Source organism: Sinohyriopsis cumingii, unplaced genomic scaffold (assembly GCF_028554795.1).
Source record: "Sinohyriopsis cumingii isolate HCF-2022 unplaced genomic scaffold, ASM2855479v2 utg002522l, whole genome shotgun sequence".
NCBI lineage: Eukaryota > Metazoa > Mollusca > Bivalvia > Unionida > Unionidae > Sinohyriopsis > Sinohyriopsis cumingii.
The window spans coordinates 142,023-154,379 of NW_028316237.1; the positions used below are offsets into that span (position 1 = coordinate 142,023).

The window sequence follows — 12,357 nt, forward strand, 5'->3', positions numbered from 1 at the left end:
TCTTGACAGAGAGCAGATGAGTGGTATCAATTTCAGCAGAACGTCATTGGCTTTTAACATGAGTGCTAAGCTCATATTGCAACCTCTTTGGCAACTATTGCATCCCCAAGTCAGTTAATCCTTTAAAATCTATAGGAGCATGACCATGGGCAGAATGATATTTTAGTAAATACAACATGGTCAGAAGATCCATACTGATAGAATATTGAAAGCGCGGACATCTAAATGAGTTCCTACTCACATGGCTGCCATTATACACAGCATAGAGAAAGAAGTGCAATTACAATATTGGTGAACGCATCTGAACGGGGTGTGCACATTATTTCAAATATTCACGACAAGGCATGATGTCCTCTGGGGGTTTCACATTTTTACTTTTTACACTAGATATGCGATGTGAGGTTTTCTTCACTTCTTTACCTTTTACTACTTTTCGCGTTCCAGTTAAGTTCGTAGTGGAAACGTTCCTTCCGCGTATCTTTTACAACCGGTTCAGTAAGTAACTGCACGTTTTGTAGACCTTACCATTTCCAAAGGTACTCATGTTGCAACATGATGACACAAGCACAGTAACTGCAAATACACATTCGCATACATACATACATACAGTTGATCATATTTTCAAAGATGCACAATACTGACGAGTAAAATATTTATCTTTAGAATTAGAAGTCACGCTCTGTATTGAAATGATGCTGCGGAATCAAATAATACAAAAGTCCAAAATTCAAACAAATAATAAATACATTGTTCAGTTTAAAAATGAATATAAATAAATGTTCTAGAAGAGGGCAAGATTAATTAGTAATATCAATTATTCATTATGTGGTCTGCTTTGTAGTACTTTAAAACTTCAACGTTTTACCTAGCAATTACTGTACTATTTTCAAATAATAGGCATGTACTATCCATTTTTCAACATATTTATATCATGTACTATTAGAATTTAACAAGAAACGCAGATGCATGACCATTACGTAGGCGAATGTTTTGATGTGTACACTGATATACAGGTGGGGTGAGATTAGGAATAATACAGAAAGGAAAACAAATTGGACATATTTATGTCTGACCTCGTATCATGGGTCCCGCATTAAAACCAAGGAATACACATTTATGGAACGAAAATTAGCAAATCTGTGACACTGAATTAAACAAAGTGTATCAACAAAATTATGTTGGATCAATTACCAAACACCACGACAAATTCTCACGATCGAAGTTTTAATTATCCTTAACGGCTGATGATGACGACGACGTTGATGTTCACACTCACGATGCGGATGAAAATCGTGATGGGGGTAATGGTAACAAGACGAGCCTAATTGTTTCATGGTTTTATAAAGTAGCACTTGAAAATTACATCGTTGCCCAATCTATTCACAGTTAAGGGGAGACAAACGCTGATTCAAGCGCTTAGTTCATGATGTTGTTATCCTTGTGGTGCAACACATATGATAATTGCACACAAAAAATGTATTTATCTATATTTTCTTGTGTATTGTGTGTGCATCATGTCAACTTTGGGTTATATATCGGCTTTGATTAATAATATAAGGACGTGAGTGAGGGAGGCAAGGGGAGTGGGTACGGATAAGTTTCTGCAAATGCAACCAGCGATTGAATGCTGTCAGGTTTTGTCCATTTTCCTACTGTCTGAGAAGTAGATAACTTGCAATTCCAGAACTGATTAGTACATTTAAAATATGACGCTTGTTTCTACTTTTCTTTCAATTTCATAATTACTGCACTTAGTTTTTGGACCACTCCATACACTCGATCATTCACCAACATTGCAGTTTCATGTAGGCGTGATAAGTGATGCTTCCACGTGAACTCACGTGGGCTACAATCACATATGCATACGCGTACAAAAATCATGTGTGGAATCATAATAAGAGTTCTATAAGGGGTTTCCTGCCAAGGAACTGGAATTGGCCAGCAGGTGCCAAATGCATATTAGTATACAACACCAGACATCGATCTGTGGAGGGTTCTGATAAATGAATTTTTGCTGCAGTTCTGTTTCAGCTGTACAACTTTAAGTTTGATTTAGTGGCACACACACACACACACACATACACACACACACACACACACACATATATATATATATATATATATATATATATATATATATATATATATATATATATATATATATATATATATGTATATATATCCAACTCAAGATTCCACTGAATTCACATCATCAAGACTTTAATAATATTTAAATAACAATTAATGTTAAAATCTATGATATTGATAACAACTAGGACGTTTATATCACTGATATGAATTTACAAACCCTTTTTATATGTTTTTAATTAATTTTTAAAATAGTGATTTGAATTTACCTACATCCAGGATGAATTGGAATTGATGTACCAGAAGTGACATTATGTGACCAAACATAACTGTAGTACGCATAGTGTCAACTAATTAGTATTAGTTGTATTAGTAGCAATGACATGTAAAGCAACAATGCTTGGGGAACAATCATTCTGTCTCGATTTCATCATTTAGAGTATCCTACTCGTTCTTTTCAGACTATATGATATTAATTGTATCTTCAACATATACGCTGTTTGCATTGGAATAAGCACAATTCTTATCATCGTGTTCCATTACATTTTCAAATCACACATTTGTATGCTAATTTAATTTGGCTCAATTATAACAATTAAAGGACGCCTTACATACAAGTCTCTCGCTGTATGTTTTATCTTGTAATTTTAATTATGTAAGCACTACACGTACCTCTATGAAATGTTTGACAGTCCGCAAAACAAGGGGAGTAAAACGGCCAGAAAAACACAACATAACTGACTTCACGGGTATCCGAAGAGTTGAGTGCAAGCAAAGAACTAAAGGAAGTTCTCAAACTTACAGGTATTCGAAAATGTACAAACCCGTTCATTTCTTCTGACTGTTGTAATAAGAGAGATGCTGGCTATAACAAGTGACATGCTATCATAATTATTGTATTCATGATAGAGTCAATTTTGTTAGGGTGTAAACTCCACCTCCACCCCGACCCACAATAATCATCAACTTGGTTACGTTATTGTATATAAGACAACGTAAAAGTCATGTAATTTTCTAAGTTTAACTGTCTTAACTTAACGAGGAACATATTCGGAATTTGGTCATATGTCTCATGAATATACGTAGTATTCTTTGATATTTACGGTTCTCCCTTCCTCTCTCTTTCTCTTTCTCTCTCTCTCTCTCTCTCTCTCTCTCTCTCTATGTATTCTTTCTTAGCTATAGGTATTGTTTTCATCGTTACTGTGTATAGGTGAACGGCGGCATAAATAGCTTTGACCCGCTAACATTTATTGTATCTTGTTGGTTGTTCCTACTTAATCAATAAGAAGGCATACATTTTATGCACAATACTTGTCATACTTAGTTACCTTACTTCGGTTCTTTTCAAACAACTGACAAGGAAGTTAACAGAAGCGAACGGTAAAAACATGAATACTAAGGTATTGATATATTCGATAAGAATACATTGGTCTTCGGGATATGTATAGCCAAAGGATGTTTAGATCCGGACTGGTCAGGTACGTAAAAAGACAATATCTGGTAACTTCGGGCCGATACTCGCTTCAAAAACAGAGATCATTAGTTAATTGTATTATTCATACATTTAAATATGAAACTATTTAAAGGTAAATACATTATTATAATGTCAATAATTTCGTTAGCAGAAGATATAAAAACCATTACGGAAGTAAATAAAACCGGTTTACATGTTAGCTATAAAACCCCAAGGTAAATATCAAACCGGTGTCGGGGCATAATTCTTGGCAGACATTATGAATTCCATTAACGCATGAATCTAAGAAGATTATACATATAAGAAACATATATCAAGATGCTACAAGTCTTTCAAAGTATCTACGATATACATTATTTAATGCAACAATATCTGCTCTTTTCTTATGACGTTCATTGAGATGTAAACTTTGTAATAATAATAATAATAATAATAAGTGTTATTAATATTATTATTATTATTATTATTATTAATATCATTATCATTATTAGTATTATTATAGCATAACCATCGTTATTGTAATCAGTATAATCTCATACCTTTTGTAATATGGGAAGATGAAATTTAGTCGATTTTTCTCCATCCCCTTCCTAGTCACCATTCAGTAAAATTAAACTGACATTTGGTATTGATCCTTAGTTGATTGACACACGAGAATAAGATATTTCTGCTCAGCCTCCTGTTAGGCCCTTTTTATGGGTCTAGTAATAACTGTATGTACGAATATCATTTTAGTTTTACTTCTCGATTAATTATGATTATAACATTACAAAAACAAATTAAAACGAAAAATCTGTAAATAAGGACAGGTGAGAATGTTTTTGCATAAGATCTGTCATGTAAATGTAAATATATTATGAATGTCTCTAGCATATATCATGAAATTATGGCTTCAGCGGAAAGTGTATATGTATACTGTATTAAATCTGCGTATATTAATATTTTAAAGTATGTATTGCAGGTGAAATTAGAAACTTTGGACACAGGACACTTTATAAATGAGTGCCACAGGACAATCTTCTACGTATTTTGTTATGCCTGATCAGTAAGTGGTTATTGTATTTCTCTTTCTTGTTTGAGTACTGACCACACCATGCCAATTTTAGCGGTGACGAGCAACCATTATGGTTAGCCTATTATAAATAGATCTCTTGTTTTGCATGAAAGTCCAGCATATATGAGTTTATCTTATTTATTTTCTCAAAAGCCTGTGGCATAAGTGGTTTGAACGTCCGACTCAGATGAGAGAGAGTCGCGGATTCGAACCCTGGCCTGGTCATACCAAAGACTTATGAAAATCATACTAGCATCTGGTTCGCTTGGTGCTCACCATTACCAGGTTAGTGTTAGGACTGGTCGGCCTGTTTGGTATATGATGCCACATGTCTGCAGCACGATATACCAGTACTAGACATCATTATAAACTGCAACACTGCAGGCATCGTGGCGATATATCTGGCAAATGGTTAAGGCTAAGTTAAAAATCGAAATCACACACACATTTCGAAAACATAAATGAAACCCGTAAACTCTTAAAATGAATTGGAATTTTATTTAAAATGAATCGTCATTTGTAAAAGTTGTTATATCAGGCCACGCTAGGTATCAGTGCGCATGTTTGATGGTTGATTTGTTCTCATATTTGTATGGTTTCTGCTCGACCGATATGTTATCAACATTGGTAAAGTCAGTGGAGCAGGCCCACGTACCTGTGTGTGCACAAAGCGAGACCTGATCCATGTTTGGCTTATACATTGACTGCTATATTGTTTGATATCATCCCATTTTTAAACTGAACGATCATTTTCTCCTTGTATAAAAGACAAGTATCACAAAAGATACAAAATGAGAAACAAGCAAGGGGTAATACGTATAACTAATCACAAGTTAGTGTTGGTCTTTCAATATCTGCTGTTACAATGAGCTATTAAATAACACCCACATATAATTATATTCTACAATACCACACTCCCTCCTGAGTACAGAGAGAACGCCAGTGAAACTCTCTTTCCCATACACGACAGAAATTCAGCGAACATATATTGTTATTCTTTCATGACTATAATTGGTAAACACTTAAAACAATATGCTAAGAAATGCGCAAAATGATGTCACTTTGGTTTTAAACTATATATCACCAGGTTGACCGATATATGTTCCAAAAACTTATAAAAAAACTTATAATAACCAATTTGGCAAGAAAAGTGTGTAATTCCGTCAAATTTACTGTTGTACATGCGTGAATGAAAATAACAAAGTTTAGTGCATAAATCATGTTTTATTACAAACCATTTATGCCTAATCGGCGATCTATGTCAATATTTCAATTTCGGATAGAACAAACATTACTGATGTATTTATTCCTTTTAAAACTGCCATATTAAATGAATTCTAATAGCCGGACCCCATTCCTTACGAATGCATTAAATAATATTATAAGCAACATCTGTAATGTAGCAATATCATACGTTAATGCAGCATAAAACAGTACAAAACACCTTCGTAGTTAGGTCATCTAAATTAAAACAGAATTCATTCCAGGCCGCAAATTACAGGCATAATGCACCACTTTTCTACAGCCGCATATAAACAGATACATAAACTAATTCTATATTAAAGGTAAAGAAAAACACCAACTACAGTATTACTAGATCTTACCCTAGGACCACTTTCATTGCCTTACTCTCCGGTGGCCTAGTGGATAGAGCGTCCACCTCGGATGCGAGAGGTCGTGAGTTTGATCCCGGCCGAGTCATACCAAAAACTTACAAAAATAGTACGAACAGCTTCCTGGCTTAGTGCTCATTATTACGAAGTTAGCGGTAGGACTGGTCGGCCTGGTGTCAGGATAATGTGATTGGTTGGGACATTACGCTACATGTCTGCGAGATGATGCCCCAGTGCTATACATCACTAACAACTGCCACACTGGAGACACCGTAGCGATATCAATGTAAACATTTTAAAGCTACGTTAAAAATCTAAAATCAAACACATACACGTACACACACACACTTTCCTTACTACAGGAGTTTCAATGAATTGCGCCAGAACTGCCTGTGCCTCACAACTGAAACGCAAGATCCTAAAGTGGTATTTGAAATCGAGGTAATGACATGTTACCATTGTTTCACTCGAAAGCCGCCCATACAGATGGAATGACTAATCGCTTATTATGTTGCTTGATATGAGAATGTTTGATGAGTACGTATTTAAGTGTCAATATGTTACAACCATACATTAGTATATGCTCGTTTTTTCCCTTGCTAACTTTACATTGTCAGAATCGTGCAATATTACCCGATATTGAACCATCACGCCAATACACATATAGCATTCTCATGCATAAAGGAACTACTTTCTGTTTAAACAAATAATGGACGCACACGCCAACACTTTTGATTTGTTTTATTTGTCCGTGGATGAACTAAACCAGTCGTTTAAGATATTTGAAGGTCTAAGTTGAAAATGTGGATGAAAATTCATACGATCACAAAATACACTTTCAACAAAGCAGGCGACTGTACGTGATATTAGAAATGTGCAGCGAAGGCTGTATGATAACAAGCGTGATACATGCCGCATTGAAAATATCATTCCGGATCATTTAAACACTTATTTAGACGAAATATTTATAACGATTCGCAAAGTCAATGGTTCTGAGTATGAGCCATGCTCTTTAGATTCTATAAGGATTAGCATAGAACTGCATCTTAAGGCTAAAGGGTATCCCGTCTCTCTTAGAGACCGTCAATTTCAGAAATCAACAGAAGCACTACATTCTAAAATCAGCGCAGCTGAAGAAAGCTGGTTTTGGAAGAAAAACAAGAGCATCAGAGCAGCCGATAAGCCACAATGACGAAGACGTTTTATGTCCAGCTGGAGAAATGGGTTCTCTCACGCCAGTTGCATTGCAATTTTCCATATTCTACTTTTTTGGAAAAATGTTTTGGTTTAGAGGCCGAGACAAGCACAGAAAATTAAAGTGTGGAGATGTATCAGTTTTTACAGATTCAACCGGTACAAAATATCTTCAATATGCTGAGAGGGATAGGAAAACATTTGACGGTACTCGGAAATATGACTAAAGATTAACAATACCTCCTCCCTTTTTCTACTGGAACAACACCTGAGCGAGACCCAGTTCACCTTTACCTGCAGTATTTGAAACAAAGGTCTTTGGAAATGATGGATGCCTACAGCCCCTTTTATCTGATATCAATTCCAATTCAGAAACTGACAGAAACCTCCCAGATATGGTAATTATATTTCTATAGATTCAGTTAATGTCGTTATTTAAACTAAAATGCAAATAAAGACAAAAATATTCGTAAAAGCATTTCCAACAATAAAAAGAATAAATGAAAATAAAATTATATCAAAGTAAAAAAACAGTATGGGAAAAATACGGAATAAATTTTGTACTCTGCGAATATCAAACCTTGCGAAATATAAGAAAAGATTTTTATGAACGTTTAAATTTAAAAATATAAAAAATACCTTTTTCTGGACAAAATATTGCAAATTGCGAAATATAAGAAAACAGATTTTTATGAACGTGTAAATTTAAAAAATATAAAAAATATATTTTCTGGACAAAATATTACAAATTGCATTTATTATCCGAGAGTAATGGGAGGTAATCAACTGGGAACACTGATTAAACAAGCCGCATAAAGGGCAGAAATCCAGGGGAGAATTAATAACCAGTCAGTAAGGAAGACTACTGTAACAACCCTGTCGAAAGTTGGTGTCCCTCCAACAAAGATCATGCAATTGACTGGGTATAAACATATGTCATCTATGTCATCTATAACTGGTAATAGTAATGAGAATACATCTACTTGCCCTTTTGCATCTGTATTCTCCTCAAAAATGTATTTTATGCGCTCGTTCTGGTAATAAGAATTAAATTGTTTTCTAAATACTGATCTACATCGCGGAAATGTACTGTACTCTGTTGGCTCATAATCCGGACTGCATTTTTGAAATGGAAATCACATTACAAAGTCAACTGTACTGCACTCTAAAACGAAAGGAATTTGTTGTTCTCTGAAAACCAATGTTGAATCCATCATCTTATTGAGAATTTAGATTTAAAAACTTTCATATTTTTCCAGCTTAAGATTCCAAATTATCCATTACAGAACAGAAACAGCTGTGCAGCTTGTTGTCAACACCATTCCCTCGAGTCACATGTGCCAGTACATCGTGCGGAAAACACACAAAAGGATATAATCAGAATTTAGCTGGATGGACGGAACAAATCAATTCCTCCATTCCTGACCAGCTAGGAACTTTGTTCAATGGTGCAGTCATTCATAACATGACTTTAAATTTTAATTTCAGATCGAGCAAAATGGGATTTATTTTTCGAATGAGTGACTGAGTGCACGGTACGCTATGATGTTACAAGGTCGGTGTGCGGACCTATGTGCGCATGAATACTGTTATTGTGTATTGAAGAATCTACGGTTGCGAATTTATTTTGTAATAAAGCATAAATCAAATACACTGCTTCTTGTAATGTATTTTATTATTAAGCCTTGGGTAGTTAAACAAAAATGAGCATATCATAAATATGAGCATATAATAAAAAGGTTATTTGGTCTGGCGTTTTTCAGGTCAAGACTAGTTTGTTTTTTTACATTTCGGAATACTTGTTAATGTATAATGATGTCAGAAACATCGGCTTGATTCCTAACATTAAAATGCGGTAACTATTTAGCCTGTATATTAGAAGCCATCCCTAATTCTTTAGTTCGATCAAAATGTGACCAAAAATATAAAGTGTTCATTTTTGTACCCCGTGTTGTTCTTTTTATTGGCAAGTTAGAGATATGCTTTGTTGTGTAAAAATCCCAAATGGTATGGTACGCCGAAGTGTAATGTATAGAATAAATGATGGATTATACATTAAACCTTATTAGAAAATGCAAAAACATTATCCTAAAACTAAAACAGCTTTCAAGATATTATAATTCCAAGCTTCGTCATTTGGTCGATATCTTTGTCTAAGTGACAAAATTACTAAAATTAGCTTAAGGTGTACGTTGAATGCCAAATGTAGTTTTATCTTGCAGAGACATGGAGGAAAAAGAAATTCAGATTTTGAAAACGCTTCTAAGTGATCTTCACAAGTATGTCACTTCTCATACGGACGTAAACGACAGTAATTTTGTACTACCAAGTACAATCGAACCTGGAACGCCTGTTGCCAAACATTATCGTAAAGCCCTGGATATATACACAAAATTTAAGGAAATGAAAAGGTATTGTTACAAACTTGAGGAAGTTTCTACTTTATACATATCATACCAGGACGAAGTCTACCTAGAATTATTACATAGACTAAGCAAATTACTTCGGTCATTACTCACTTTAAAATAATTCAAAGTCAGCTAACATCAATAGTAAATATATTGGTGAGTCTTCAGCAGTCATCATCTTATGTTTTGATTGTATATCAAATATGTTTTATAGTTATACAAGAACACTTGAAATCAAAATTATAAATTGCTATCCAAGAATATTTTCAAGCGAAGATACTCGTATAGGACAGCAGTGATAATAATCAATATTAATTAGTGATAACAGACTAGATGGAAATTTTGAGATATGCTTATTATACACCTGCTAAAAATAACATGATTTGCTGCTGAAAATATGGCTATGAAGAAACATCAACATGATTTTAAAAAATAATCCCACAGAATTGCAAAATAATGTCACCGTCTGCAAATATTTAGAATATCAATTATAATATATCACAAAACAATTCCACTTCATCTTGCTATCGTCTTAACATATCAGTTTTTTTTTGTTGTAAGGTAAATTTAATAAGCATTATATAAAGGCTCAAAGTATAGAAACTGACACCAATCTCATAAATAAGGCAGGGTTTTATTTTAACATCAGTCATATCGTTCTATTTGTAACCTCTCTCCACTATTTTAACTAGCACTTTGAAGGATTCATTATATTAGATATGCATCTATCACCCTATGAATATAAAAACCAAATAGGTCATTATATATATATATATATATATATATATATATATATATATATATATATATATATATATATATATATATGTAGAGAGAGAGAGAGAGAGAGAGAGAGAGAGAGAAATCGGAACAACTAACAATAATTAGGGATCTATTACGAAAGCCAGAGGATGCATATTTTCCCAAACTTAAACAAACTTCTTCAGCGAAACGTTTTGTCGTAGACAAACCTGTTGAAAACTAATTAAATTCAATATTTCAAACTACTTTTGACATTTGTGTTAATTAGTCCTCGTAATGTGAATTGTAATAAAGTCCTAGTGTTAACAAGATAAGAAACATTAAAGTTATGTTGCCACTAAATAGGTCCATAGAACATGCAGCTGAGTGATACGTTGTTCCAAGGACAAAGAGATAAAGAAACAACCCTGTGTCACCTAGAATACAAATGACATTATCATTTAACTATAATGTGAAGCAAATTGGTGTATTTATTAAATTGAACAGACATAATATAGATCTATATTGAAGCATCTGCCTCGCTTGGTGCACAGCATTACGAGGTTAGTGGTATGACTGGTCGGCATGGGTGGGATTTGACGCCACGTGTCTACAGCACGATGTCCTAGTACATCACTATAAACATCAACAATGCAGACATCGTAGCGATATGGCTGGAAAATGGTTAAAGCTAAGTTAAAAATCTAAATCACACAAACACATTATGAAAACATAAATAAAACCGTAAACTCTTAAAATGAATTGGAATTTTATTTAAAACGAATCGTCATTTCTAAAAGTGGTTATATCAGGCCACACTATGTATCATTGCACATGTATGCTGGTTGATTTTTTTGCATATCTGTATGGTTTCTGCTCTACTGGTGCTTTATCGACATTGGTAAAGCCAACGGAGCAGGCCCACATACATGTGTGCGCATTAAACGAGACCTGGTGCAGGTTTGGCTTATATATTGACTGCTATATTGCTTGATATCATCCTATTCTTAAACTGAACGATCATTTTCTCCTCGTATAAAAGACGAATATCACAAAAGATACAAAATGAGAAACAAGAAATGCCTATAAATAAGCACAAATTAATGTTGGCCTTTCAATTTCTGCTGTTACTATGAGCTATTAAATAAGAACCACATATAATTATATTCTACAGTACCACACTCGCTCCTGAGTACAGAGATAGGGCCAGTGAAACTCTCTTTCCCATACACGACTGAAATTCAGCGAAACGTATACTGTTATTCTTTCATGGCTATAATTGTTAAAAATGTAAAACTATATGCTACGAAAGACGCAAATGATTTCACTTTAGTTTTAAACTATATATCACCAAGTTCACTGGTACATGTTCCAAAAACTTATAATAACCACTTTGGCAAGAAATGTATATAATTCTGGCCAAATGTACTGTTGTACAGGTGTGAAAGAAAATAATAAAGATAAGTGCATAAATCCGGTTTTATTACAAAATATTGATACCTAATACGCGATCTATGCCAACAGTTTAATTTCAGACAGAACAAACAAAAATTACTGACTTATTTATTCCTTTCAAAACTGTCATATCGACTGTAGGCTAATAGCTGGACCGCTTTCCTTAAGAATGCATACAATAATATTATAAGCAACATCTGTAATGTACAATATCATACGTTAATGCAGCATAAAACAGTATAAAACACTTTTATAGTTAGGTCATCTTTAATAAAACAGAATTCATCCCAGGCCGCAAATTATAGGCTTAATGAACCATTTTGTCTA

General features: G+C 34.0%; 1 protein-coding gene across 5 annotated transcripts in view; it reads left to right on the plus strand.

The window, feature by feature from the left end:
* Window positions 1-3,451: 3,451 nt before the first annotated feature.
* Window positions 3,452-12,357, plus strand: part of LOC149770186 (uncharacterized) — a 36,764-nt gene continuing 27,858 nt past the window's right edge. For 4 of the 5 annotated variants that reach the window (XR_016418930.1, XM_089949269.1, XM_089949270.1 and 1 more), the window contains exons 1-3: window positions 3,452-3,569; window positions 4,527-4,610; window positions 9,649-9,837. Coding sequence is in view for 4 of the 5 variants with exons in the window: in XM_089949269.1 (XP_089805395.1) it covers window positions 4,564-4,610; window positions 9,649-9,837 (236 nt within the window). In the remaining variant the exon portion in view is untranslated. The remainder of the gene's footprint in view (window positions 3,570-4,526; window positions 4,611-9,648; window positions 9,838-12,357) is intronic. The other variant, XM_089949272.1, reaches the window with a different exon arrangement.